The sequence below is a fragment of the Monodelphis domestica genome, chromosome 6 (genome assembly GCF_027887165.1).
Source record: "Monodelphis domestica isolate mMonDom1 chromosome 6, mMonDom1.pri, whole genome shotgun sequence".
NCBI lineage: Eukaryota > Metazoa > Chordata > Mammalia > Didelphimorphia > Didelphidae > Monodelphis > Monodelphis domestica.
Genome location: NC_077232.1, coordinates 177,026,118 through 177,040,113, shown reverse-complemented (window position 1 = coordinate 177,040,113; position 13,996 = coordinate 177,026,118). Strand labels below are relative to the sequence as shown.

The 13,996-nt window shown below is 39.3% G+C and overlaps 1 protein-coding gene across 6 annotated transcripts in view; it reads right to left on the bottom strand.

Annotated features, from left to right (window-relative positions):
* Nucleotides 1–13,996, bottom strand: part of GAB1 (GRB2 associated binding protein 1) — a 171,460-nt gene that overhangs the window by 17,924 nt on the left and 139,540 nt on the right. For all 6 annotated transcript variants that reach the window (XM_056802737.1, XM_056802738.1, XM_056802739.1 and 3 more), the window contains 3 exons: nt 6,263–6,843; nt 3,749–3,834; nt 3,119–3,422 (listed from right to left, as the gene is read on the bottom strand). In XM_056802737.1, the coding sequence (XP_056658715.1) occupies nt 3,119–3,422; nt 3,749–3,834; nt 6,263–6,843 (971 nt within the window). The remainder of the gene's footprint in view (nt 1–3,118; nt 3,423–3,748; nt 3,835–6,262; nt 6,844–13,996) is intronic.

Sequence of the window (13,996 nt, the reverse complement as noted above, 5' to 3'; positions counted from 1 at the left end):
TACGTGATGATTTCCTCTGTGTAGGGAGCTCATTCTTCTGATGTGGTAGGGTCAACTGCTCCTCAATTCCTCTTAGTGCCAGGGTCACCGAGAGGTTAGGCGATTTGCCCAAGGTCACACAGACAGTAGATGTCAGGAGTAGGATTAGAACCTAGAGGTTCTTGGCTCCAATCTGGACCTCTAGCAATCACTCTAATGCTGACTCTCAAAAGTCTCACTTTGAAAAAAAGTGATTTGAATTGAACAGTTTTATAGCACCACTCCCCTCAACACTTGTCCTATGATAATTTTTTTATACATATCCTTAGCAAACACTATAAATGATTGTATCACAAATTCATAAGGTTCTCCAAATATAAAGGGTCACACCACAATTTATTTCTATATCATTGGAAAAAATGCTTTCAATGTTCAATATACTTTTCCCAAAATTTTTATCATAAATGATACTGAATAGATCACATAGAAAGACTTATCAATTTACTATTTGTAAAAACTGTAAAAAGGGGAGGGCTACACAAATGGGGTTAAGTGACTCACCCAGGATCACATAGCTAGAAAGTGTCTGAGTCCAGATTTGAACCTGGGTCTTCCCCATTCCAGGCCTGACAGTCTAACCACTGCACCACCTAGCCGCCTCCAATCTACAACTTAAAAGAAACTTACTTACCAATGTACAGCTTGTTCCAAGATGTGTTTTTGTTTAGTTGTTTATGTAAAACCCAAAAGACTAATTTTAACTTCCATTTTCATCCTATTTTTCTAGCTACAAACTGTTAAAATCTAGAGTGATATTTTATAGAGACAGCATGGTTTGTTGAATGTAAGGCCAACTGTGGAATCAGAAAACATTTGGGGTTCAAATCTGGTCTCTGACACATTTGAACTTTGTACATGACCAGATCTCTCCACATCCCAAGCAACTCAGAGAACAAAAGTTGCTGGCAGGGTGTTGATCTTTATCAACACTTACTTGGTTTCTCACACTTACTTGGAAGACACACAGGTCTCCACCAAAAACAAATTTTTTTTAAATGATATTGTATGGTAAGCCTATTTAATGCTTTTCTAGGTCTATTCAGTATTCTCCTACAGCTTTTTGGTAGTTTTCTTACTACAGACTTACTGAAATTTAGGTAGGCATTTAAAAAATAAAGATAATTAAATATATAAACTGTCAATAAAATGGAAACTCATTTTTATCAGTTAAAAAACTTGAAGGAAGTTTTTTTTTAAAAAAAGGACCAATTCTCATCAATTCTATAACTGAGAGCTTTGCTTATAAAGAAAGAATATCAGACAGTAAAATCTATATAAGATTGCTTACCATCTCAATGGGAGTTGGAGGTGCAAGTGGGGAGGGAGAGAATTCAAGACTCAATATTCTTTGAAAAATGTTGGAAACTGTTTTAACATGTCATTGGAGAAAAATAAAATTATAGTTTAAAAAAAATAGGAAAGAAAGAATATATCCATACCTAGCAGGTCAACGAATTACATTAGGAGTCATCATTTGACCTACAGTAAAAAACTGAATCAGAGTATTCTCTTTGGTGATAATAACAGCAAGTGGGATATACAGAGTGTCTAAAAGGTTTTCAAAGCACTCTATATGCACAAAAATGCATAAAGTCCTTATTCTGGAGGAGCTTCAACATGATGAAAACACCAGTAAGTGAAAATCTTCGAAGGCTGCCTGGGCTCCTGAAGACATTATGTTGCCCACAGTGGGTAGGACTTCAGCGCAGTTTTCTCAACTCTAAAGTCATCCCTCTATTACTCCATGTTACCTCTGCTGTGTGGCCCCGGTCGAGTCACCTAACTCTATGTGTCTCAGTTTCCTTATCTATAAAATGAACTGGAGAGGAAACAGCACAGATAGCCAAGAAAATCTCAAATGGGGTCAGGAAGAGTTGGATGTGACTGAAACAACTGAACAACAATAAAAACCTCTACTGAATATAAATAATTCCATAATAAATGAAATAAGTAACATTTGGCATACGATGAAAAGAATGCCCATTAGCTGAGTTCTTGATCTCTTAGCCATTTCAGGGAGATACAGACACAGAATTGACTATGCTATGGGCTTACAGCATAATAATAGCTAACATCAATGCAGCCCTTTAAATTAAAGTACTTTACTTTATCTCAATTGGTCCCCTGAAGTCAATCCCCATTTTACAGCTAAGGAAACTGAGGCTGAAGATGCAAGATTTGAACTTAGGTCTCCCTGAATCCAAGCCTAGAATTCTATTATGTCACTTAGCTGCCTTGGGACAATAATTTTTTTTGATGTCTCCTATCTTTATTTATTTGTTTGTTTATTTTGAAATTTTTATTTAATTATATGATTTAGAATATTTTTCCATGGTTACAAGACTCATGTTTTTTTCCTCCCCTCTTCCCACCCCCTTCCCGTATGGGATAATAATTTTAACTGCAAGAGGCCTCAGAAGTCATCTAGTCCAACCCCCTTAACATAAAATCAAGAACACTGAACCAAATGCAACTTGCAACTAAGCAACTTGTTCGTGGTCACACAAATAATAACTTCCTCATCAGGGATGACTTTTAAATGTTGTGTGCATGTCTTGTCAAAACTGTTGCAACACCTTAAGTTTTTAAAAACTGTGTTTTAAAGTTATAGGTCAATGACCAGAACTAAAGAAAAACCTTCTTTCATCTGCAACACCATCATAGGCACAATAAATAAATAAAAAGAACAAGCAAATAAGTAAATAAAGGGATAGACAAATAAACAAACAAGTAAATAAATAAACTGCTATTTTACCTGGTAGGTTGTTAAAATCATAAAGAATGGCATCAAATTGTAATTATATTTCTTACTGTGATTTGATTCTATCCTGGGTAACAGAAAGCTTTTAACAGCTGACCTGGTACTCAAGATAACAGAGTGAAACACAATACAAGAGATTAATGATTAATTCTTAAACTATTATGTCTTTCCTTAATTTCAGCAAGAGCATGCACAAACACCCCCCCCCCCAACCTTCAGGCATTTCTCTATTTCCTTTTGGGGACATTATTAGAGTCATTCTATGCTCTTTATAATCACAAGAAAATGCAACAAAAAATGATAGCATGCTGTCCTCACCTTTCCGGTCAGGCTTGAGGTTCCTATCCACAGGTGGGGGCTCGCAGTCTGTCATAGGAACTGGCCTCCGGGGCGGGGTCTTTGGGCTTGACCGGAAGCCCATGTGAGCGGGAGGTGGGACTTGCATCCCAAAAGATGAGAAGTCAAATGTTCCCGGGGTCATTGGCACGTAGTTGGCTTCGTGAATTGGCTCTGTAAAGCTGCTGGAATGCTGTCGTGGTGGAGAGTTGGGGTTCATTGGGACGTAGTTTTCATCCAGTTCTTCGCTCGACACACTCCCCACTGTCAACATGCTTTTGTTTTTCTAAAACACGTAACACACATACATTTTTAATGAAGACAAAGTGTCTCAGACGCTTCCTAGCTGGGGTACCCTGAGCAAGCCACTTAACCCCCAATTCTCTAGCCCCTACTGTTCTTTCCCCTTGTACCAATTCTAAGACAGAAGGTAGGTAAAAAAAAAAAGACAAAGTGATGATGATCTGAAGTGATATTAGTGTGATAAATGGTATTTACTTCTTGGAAATAAGGAGCTACTTATCTTCTTAAACATCTTTTTTTTTTTTAAAGTGCCACAATTCTAAAAGGCATAAAATGTTTGGTGAGATGTCAGAGGTCAGTCATACTTACAAGGTGGGCATGGAAGCCTTCAAGGGAGCTAGATCTATCGCTTGGAAATGTTCGTGGAATATCATAGGAGTCTTGAGAACTAGGATCTAAAAGAAAGAAGGACAAACTATTAATTCTTCTTCTTAGTAGGAGTCATTCTCAATAGAATCAGGAATGATTTGTTTTCTTTATTTTAAAGAAGTCTAAGTCAAATTAAAAAAAAAAGATTTTAAAATGCACTTAGAAAGGGCATCCACCTGGCTGGTTACACTGAAAAACATACATGTTCTCCTCATTTCTAAGTACTATACATAGGAGGCAGTGGGAAGAGTAGCCTGGGCTTGGGCTCAGGAAATCCTGGGCTTGAACCCTGCCTCTGGCACTTACGTGTGTCTCTGGGGAAGAAAAATTCTCTTTTAGCTCCTGGGCAATTTTATTTTCTTTGCATATTTTTTGTATTTACTTGTGTGACACTTGTTATTGTCCAAAAAAAATGAAAATGACTTGAGGGCAGGGGTGATTTCATTGGCCTCTGTATTCTCACTGTCTATTGAGATGCCTAATAAATATTATGAACTTAATCAGAGCTATAACTGGAAAAAAAATCTAATTCAACTTCATTTTATAGATGATGAAACTAAGGTTCTAGAAAGTCAAATCATGGGGGTCTAAGGTCAAGTAGATGATAGTATTGATCAGAAGTAAATTCTGAACTTTGAATCTAGAACCAGATACTCTTTCTGCTAAACTAAGCTGTCAACAAAGATTGTCAAGTGCTTTCCATGTACCAGATCCTGTCTTAAGTATAGATACATATAATAAAATATTATATTATATTTAATATATCTAATAATATAATAATACAAATGTATATATTCACCTAATGTAATGGTACATTGGCTCTGTATTAAAAACTTAAAAAAACCCATGTTGGGATGGCTCTATCTAATCATCTTGGAACAGAAGTTATTCACTTTGGGGTTATTTCCACTCTTTCTATTTCCACTAACCTCTAACAGAAATTTAATATAGACAACAAGAGCCTTCAACTTGTCTATATTTTGAATGTCTTATTTTAAAATTTAATATAGTCATAAAGTAGCATACATCAGATTTTTAAAAATATTTAAAAATAAAAAAGGTTATTTTAAAAAATACTTAAAATTAAAAATACCTAAAATTAAAAAAATTTTTAAATTTGAAAATACTTTTAAAAATTAAAAAATATTTCAAAAATATTAATTGTATTACAATATGATGGCCCCCTATGTAACACTTTGTTTTCAATTTTAGACTTACAAACCTTCCTCTGAGGAGTAGTTCACAGTATTCATTAGACATTAAAGGGGTCTATGACCCAAAAAAGTCTTAAAAACCCTTTACATAGAGAATCACAGATTTAGAGCTGGAAAGGGCTTCTCTAGGGTTATCATTGGGGACAAAGGAGAAAATGAGACCTTCAGAAGGGAAGTTGCTCATTTTCACAAAGTCAATACACCAGAGAGTTGGGATCCAAACCCAAGTCTTCTGACTGCAAATTCACATTTTTTTTTTAGAAAAGGTCATTATTTTTGCACAGTTCCATAAGAATGAGAAACATTTCAATATAAAGGTTTAAAATGTTACAGATGACAGACCAGAAGCTTCTTGGGGCCAGGGGCTTCTGTTTGCCTCTCCATTTGAAGCCTGGCCCATGGTAGGTTCCATGGTAGGTTCTTAATAACCACTCAGTGATCTACTGTTTTCAGTACATTTTAGAAACAAAATGCACTTTACTCTAACATCTCCACTAAGGATTTTGGTATAGGACATGTTTAGTTTTGGACAAAGTATCTATTGGTCGAGAAGGAGGTTTTTTTTTTTTAATAGAAAGACCCCATCCAAACGCCATTTTACTTGTAACACCTTTTTTTCTTCTAAATCATGGTCTTTGAAGGGGCCTATTAGAGTAGGGGATGGAAAGTGGGAATGGGGGTGGGGGGGTGGTGGAAAAATGCCATTTTCTGGGTAGACATTTACCAATGGCCATTAAAATCAGCTTTGCAGCTAAGATGGTTAGTCATCCCCACCCCCACCCCCCAGCCCTCAGCCATGGCCCACATTCTCTAGCAGAATGAATGTACTTTATTTAAAATGGCACCCGCTGGCACAGGAGAGGGGAGGAGGAGGGCTTGGTGGCTCTTCTGTTCCATTTTCTCAGTGGGGTAGCCAGGAAGAGGGGTGAAAAGGCAGCCCTCCTGCTGAGGCTGGAGAACTGAGTTACAGGTTCAGCACCTAGAACAGCTCAACAGGAGGGGAGACCACAGCGCAAGACAAGTAACCACATGGCAGTTTTTGAAAGTTCAGATCCTCAGGCCACGCCTTCCTTAAGAACCCCGGTGCAACTTTATCTTTAGTATTCCTTTCCCCTTTCCCCCTGATTATATATGGAAACAGTTTTTAATAAAGAATGAGTACTTTATAAACTAAAACAACAATAACAACAACAAACTCGGGTGTGAGTCACAGAGGAACTTGAAGCCAAGCAGCACCGACCTTTTCGCATCCGGTTCAAGTCCACAGTAGAAATGGTGTTACTCCGCGCTGGTGGGCCAGCAGCAGTGGGAACGGAGTAACTGTTGTCTGTTTCTGAGGCAGCGCGGATGGTGCTACAGGTTTCCACAGGTGATCGGTCGTGAGCAGGGTGTGGTTTCGGGGGCCTCGGGGGAGGGATATCTGGGATCGTCTCTAGCTTGGCTGTCTGGCCCAGAGCTCCTTCTGGAAAAGTCCTTGGAATCTGGTACGTGTTCCCAGGGGTGGGGGGAATGTCATAACTAATAGAAACGTGTCTCATCTGCGCTTCTAGGGACGACGTTCCAGACGGGGTATTAAAGACGTAAAGGTCCCCATCTGCTTCCGTGCTCGATGGTGATGCTGTTTTTGGTAAGACATCATGGGAGTAGCTCCGTGGCAGGTTATACAGACTGGAGGAGGGGAGGGGGTCGTACAAGGTTTGCTGTGGAAAAAAGCCATTCACTGCGTGCTTGCTCTGAGAGGAAGCAGAATTTTTATGAGAAGGGACATTATCGTTGCAGTCTGTCTCGGATGAGGTGGATTTGGCCGAATCAGCATGTGGTCTAGATGAGAATTGTTAAGGACAGAACAGATTATTAGTGGGGTGAATTTACAGTTTTAACCAAAAAAACCCAAAACCAAACAGTTCAAGAATTAAAATAGACACCTTCATTTGGGGAGGAGTGGGGAGCTGAGCAACCTATTCAATTAACCGCGTGACTTCTGAAATATCTGGATTCAACCTGAACTGTCCAAAGTGTAATCCCCTCAACTGCATGCATGACAAGTTGTCCTGGAGCTTTTGCTTGAAGCCCACCTTAGGGCGGCCATTCCACCCTTGAGGAAGTCAGATGGTCAGGAAGCTTCAGCCAAGCCTATATTTACTTCTTTGCACATTCCCCAAACTGCTCTTAGATCTGTATTCTGGGGCCCCCAACACCAAGTCCAAGGCTTCTGTGGGTACTTGAAGAAAACCAGCCCGTGCCCCCTGAGCCTTCTCTTTTTCAAGCTAAACACCTCTCTCCCCCCCCCCCCCCCCCATTCCTTCATGTTCTCTGCACTCAAGGCTCTCCACAATAGGCGCAGCCCTCCCTGGGCAGCTTCTAGATAATCTGATGTAGAAGCCAGAGTAGAACTTTAGGTTCCAATACATCGAACCAATGGAAAGTAGTAGTTAAATTAAGAAGCTATAAACTAATCTAACAAATACCCAAAAATAACAACTCCAAAGAGCCCCCTATTCTGCATAGGTCCTTCATCTTCCTGGTCATTCTGCCGCTTTCCCAAACCATTCCACCACTAGACTTAGCAGCCCTATCTGATTCTGAAAAGGATAAATATTTAACATGTGGACAACACTCTATTCCAAACACTATAGAAAATTCTACTGTTGATTTTTTTTTCTTTTAAAAACTCTTAATTTTTGTCTTAGAATCAATACTGGGTATTGGATTTGTTCCAAGGCAGAAAAGCGGTAATGGCTAGGCCATGAGGGTTAAGTGGTTTGCCCAGAGTGACACAGGAAATATGTTTTTATAAAACCATAAAGGTCTTTGTAAATGCACTTTAATTTTAATTTTGATTTTTTCCACTGTTATATGATTTTTGTTGTCTCCTTCTCCTCTTCCCTCCCCACTCCTGAAGTTGACAAGCAATTTCACTGGGTTACACATATATTATCACTCAAATCCCATTTCCATATTTTAATTTTTATATGCTTCATTTTAATATATTTAAATCCTCACTTTCTGCCTTGGAACCAATACTGGGTATTGGTATAAAAGTGGTAAAACTAGGCAATGGGGGTTAATTAATTGCCCATGGTCACACATCGAGAAAGCATCTGAGGACACATTTGAACCCATGATCTCTGGTCTTCTAAGCCTGGCTCTCCATCTGCTGAGCCACCTAGCTACTTCCTCTACTTAGTTAAATCTTACTCACTTAAGCCAAAGCCCTTGCCTGGTACAGTTAATAATATAAAGATGCCATGATTTGGTTAGAATTTGGTGTGAGCTATACAAGTTTTCAGTTAAGGAGTTTGGTGGATTTTGTTTGGTGGATCTTTCTATTTTGTAGTCAGTCCTCTTCACTGGCAACTAGCCAATAATGCAAGTACCATATGGGAAGAGAATTAGAAATCTAAGAAACATAATTAATCACCACCAAATTACAACAAACCTTAAAAAATGAAAATTACTTTCTTTACATCATACCTTTTGTTTGGACATGCGGAAAAACATTCAGCTAAATTAGGATTGGAATTAAAAGTGGGGGGGAGGAAGTTTCAGATAGCTTTCAGGCATAAACCAACACAAAAATAATGGCATTAGCAAACCCCATCGCTCTGGGCTGAGAGCTGAGCAAGATGCACTCACCATCTGCTATAGTTGAATAACCCTGGTGCATTCAGTGGAATTACTTCCTGAAATAACTTGGGATAGATTTTTTTTGTCTCAGGCCTCCTTGACCTCTCTGTAGCATTTGAAACTGCTGACCATATTTTTTTAAAACAAAAATGAAGAGCAAAAGCAAAAGCCTTTCTCCCTTGGTTCTGTGATGCTTCATCTATCCCACCTCTCTCGTTTGTCTCCTTGAACTGGCTTCTCTTCCTTCTCTAAGTCCATTGTTTGAGTTCCCTGTGTGTTGCCCATAGAATCACAGTCCTTTAGAATTGGAAGTAATCTGAGAGATAATCTTGACATTTCAGGTACAGATGGAAAATGTGATACCCCAAAAGCCCAAGTGATATAACCAAGGCCACAGAGCTCTGTGTGATGGGGATGACAATTAGCTATCACCACGTTTATTTTGCTGACTGTTTATAGAGCCCTTTGAAGTTTGTGAAGTGTTCGGTATCTTATTTGAGCCTTGTGGGGACAGGAATATAAGATTCCACCCATTTAATTGGTGTGGAAATTGAGGCCCAGAGGTCATGTGGCTTGTCTATCATCACAAAATTAATGTTAGAGTTAGAATGTGAAATCTCATGTTTTTAAATACAATGTACTTTTTTTAAAATATGCCTCAGAAACTTCCTTGTTCCCATAGACATGAGAGAACAATAAGCGCAGAACTGAGATGACAGAATTTCCAGCTCAGTTTCTTCCCCATGATTCCATAGTTTTACCCTGCTATTTGAGGGCCTCCATGGTACACAACAGAGCAATAAACTCAGGGTCAGAAGAAACCTTGGTTTGAAGCTAGGCTCCAATATTTATTTATTAGTCATGGAAGCAGGAGCAAGTCACTTTTCCTCTGAGACTTGGTTAACTCATCTGTAAAATGAGGTTAAGACAAAATGCACTACCTACTTCACAAGGTTGCTGCATGACCTTCTTGTTTCTGTTCAGTCATTTCAATCACATCCAACTCTCTGTGACTCCATTTGGGTTTTCTTGGCAGAGAGACTGGAGTGGTTTGCCATTTCCTTCTCCAGCTCATTTTACAGAAGAGAAACTGAGGCAAACAGGATGAAGTGATTTACCTAAGGGCATACAGCTAGAGTGCCTGAGGCTGGTCTGACTCCAGGTGCTATCCCCTGGGCTGCCTTGCTGCCCTTTGTTCTGAGGACAGCACTCTGTAAATCATGAAGCATTCTGGAAATCTGAATTACTGTTACTCTTCTTTCTACACTTTTTCCATTGGAGATAGCAAGGTTAAGTGGCAAACACCCTGGCTTAGGAATCAAGAGGGCCTTTATTCAAATCCCAGCTGTACTGCTTATGAGACAGGGGACTTTAGATAAAATCTCTCTTTCCTCCTCTGTGAAAAACATAGTATTGGCATAGGCAGGAGTTCCTTGCCTTTTGGCAGTCTGGTGAAAACTACAGATTCCTTTTCAGAATGCTTTAAAATGCACAGTATCAAATAGATAAATCAATAGATAAATAAAGGAAACTAGCTATCTGGAAATAGTTATTAGTAACTAACAAACATACACATACATATATATATTTGTATATAAATATATGTTCATTTTATAAGTACATGTTTCATGTATATATTTTATATATCAAGTTATGTATAAATTTATGTATATTTAGTTTATATGTATATTTTATATAGCACTTATATGTAGAATATATATTTCACACATGTAAGTGCTATATATCAGCCAATGATAGAGATTATAATCTCTATAGAATATAATAATTCTAGATCAAGCACTTAGGCACTGCATTAAGTGGTTTACAACTGATCCTCAGAACAACTTGGGAGGTAGGTGCTATTAGTCTCCCCATTTGGGGGATGAAAAAACTGATGAGCAAAGAGGGGCTAAGTGACTTGCCTAGGATCCCAAGGCTAGTAAGTGCTGGAGACAGGACTTGAACCCAGGTATCTGCAGCATCGTCTAGCTGCCCTTTAATTTATCAAACTATTTAAGAAGCAAGTTCATGGATGAAGGTTAAGAATTCTGAGCCAAGATGATCTTAGGTCTCTTCTAGCGCTAGGTCTTATATGACTCATCCATTCTCATAGATTCAGCCTTTAATCTAATTCTTCAACTTCCCAAACCACTTCTTGTCATAATATGACTCATCATTTCAGCTGCCCAGAAAATATTTCCATTTAGATGCCCTCTTGTCATCTCTAAGTCAACACCTTCCCTGAAAATTTGTTTGCTCCACATCCCAGCTTCCTCATTCTGATCAGGGCCAGCGTCATTCTTCCAGCCTCTAAATTTAAAACCATCTTGAGTCATCTTTGATCCCTTCCCTCTCTCTTTACTCGTCATCCCTCATCAGCCACCAAGTCTGATCATATTCCTCAGACTGACAACAGATTAGTGTTGCTGAGCCTCAGACGTGTGCTGGAGCCCTAGAACTCCCTGGAAGAACTGATTGTTAAATCTTTGTTGTGTTCATTGGCACCTCAGGAACCAGCACATCTACAAATTAGGGTTTGATTTGTTTTGTTGATTATCTAGATGTAGTGAAACTTAAAAGGGGGTGAATAGAGCTCCCTGTCCCCAAGACAGTCAGTTGTTAAATATTCACCAGCGTATACCTGCACAAACCCCATTTTCAGTGTGTCATTTCTCCTCTTGGAAAAGCTCTTATGGGTTCCTGATGGCCAGGAGATAGAGTTTAGTCACCTCAGAGGTCCAACTCTTGAAGGGAAGATTACAAGGTTGAGTCTTGCTTGATGCTATCCAGGGATAGCATTTTATTTCTTTTTTTGCATTTTAGACTTTTAATTGGGTATATTAATTATTTGAAGTCCTCTATACCCTCGTATCATCTTCAGTGTGGCTAGTTTTGATGCTGAGACAAATTTAAATTTCACACTGCTGTAGGCAATTGGAATTCCATTTAAGCTACCCAAAAAAGGGTTTTATGGTAGAAGATGGCCTTCAGGCAGAACCAGATTTTAATTCAGTTCTTTCCACTGTCCTCTGATGCTTCCCAATTCAATTTACAATCATGAAACAAGGCCCTGTTCTAGGGACTGGATATGCCAAGAGGAAAAAGTTTCTAATCCTTGCCTTGAAAAAGCTAACATTCTAGCAGGGGACAGGATCTACAAACAAATACCCTTGCATGTGGCAGGCATATCCTAGGATCATAGACCTGGAGATGGAAAGGAACCCTGGAGGACAGCTACTTCAACTTCCTAATTTACAGAGAAGCAGGCTGAGGCCTAGGGAGTTAAGTGACTTGACCAGGGCTACAGAGAGGCAGGTCTTCTGACCCCAGAATCAATGATCTTTTCCCTTTGTGCCATTTTGCATCCCCACCCCATCCCACCCCACAGCAGACTACAGGAACATTTGAGGAAGAAAAGATCACTTCTGACCAAGAGTAGTCAGGAACCTGGGAAAGGTTCATTGGAAGCTGTAGCCTGCTGAGTTTAGAAGATGAAAATTTCAAAAGGTGGAGATGAATAAAACTATTCCAGGCAAGGGGTACAGCCCCTATAATAGCAAAGAGGTATGAGAATTAAATTAATTAGATAATTACATTAATCAACTAGCTTAATTAAGTCAATGAGTTTGCTGGATTAATTGAAATAATGAGTTTAATTAATGAGAATTTAATAATGAATTAAAAGGAACAACTAGTTTGGAATCCAGTTTATCAGGAAGATAGCCTATGTAAATGAGAAAAAATATTTCAGAAAGCTAAAAAGGTAGGCTAGAGACAGGAGGAAAGGGAATAAAGATTTATATAATATGCCAGGCACTGTGCTAAGTAGTTTACAAATATGATCTCATTTGATCCTCACAAGAACCCTGGGAGGTAGGTGCTATTATAATTTTATAGTTGAAGTAACTGAGGCAAAACAGTGAAGTGATTTCCCTGGGGGAATGCAACTAATGAGTATTTGAGGCTGAATTTGAATCTAGGTTTTCCATACTCCAGGCCCACTATACCTCCTAAGGCCGACTATGGAAGATCTTAGACATCAGGAGGAGGACTTCTGACTTGTGCATTATGAAGATTATTTTGGCACAGGAATGGTGGATACCAGATTGGAAAGGGAGAAAATCAGAAAGGGAGAAAATCAGAGGCAGAGACACAAGAGAGGAAATTATTGTAATAGTCTATTTGTGTATGTCTTTTTATTAAATGATGCTTTCTCCTGAATAGGTGGGGAGAGCAGAGAAGAGATACCTGAGAATTTTAATGTAAAAAAAATTAATTAAAAATAGTCTAGCCAAGAGAATGTCTATAAATGTTTACCCATCATCTCTCTGAAAAACTGAATTGTGTACAGAACTTTTGTATTAAGTTTTTTTCATCACTTTTTATTTATTTAACAATTGGCTCCAGCAAAACTCTGAATCTAAGCAAGAGACAATAAAGCCTTGAATTCAGGAGATGGAAGTATGATGAGAAAAGGGGTGAGAGAAGCAGGGAGACTGTGCAGGGAGAAATGGCAAGACTGGCCAGATATGGTAGGGGCATCGAGAAGGGCTAAGGGAGGAGGGAAGACTCAGAAGGACCTGTGAAGTTTCAAGCTTTGGTGCCTAGACGGAGAGTAGCATCAACTGTGATAGACATCAGTGGGAGCAGCAAATGCTGAACTCTGCTTAAAGCTCAGATTCCTTAGTCCGGGGTCTGGAGAACTTGCCCTGAGTCTGAGGGGTGACTATCTTCTGTCCCACCCTGGGCTCTTTCTTTGCCTATATCCCCTCCCACATCTGCGGGATGCCTCTGCCCATCCTGAACCATAACACATGTGGTTCCCACACTTAAATCCTGCCGCCTGTACTGTCTGGTTCTATTTCATGGCGATGCTTCGCTTCCTCAGCAGTGCTTCTTGAGGGAACCAGCCCTTGGGATGTGGGAGCTTCTTACTATATAATTGGACTCAATGGAAGGAAAGTTCCCTTCCCCCCTCCCCCAACCCTACAGCACTGTGTTGTGGATATAAGAGATACTTAAAAAAACAACAGACCTTTGATTTCACCCATGTAGAGAACTCCCAGAGAGGAAACTGGTTCAGAAACACAGAGCTGCCTCCATGAGGTATGGAGACATCAAATGACCCACTCAGGACCACACAGAGAGCAGGGGTCAGAGATGGGACTTGAACTCGGGTCTTCTTGACCCAGAGCACTCCACATACTATCATTGCCTCTCTTGGTGCTCTATAAATGCTTATTAAGAGATTCTCACAATCATAATTTATGTACAAATAATAATTGAAGAATGATTGATTCCATGGCAATTTCTTCTCAAGCAACTCAGCACTGAGACAGCTCTGCCC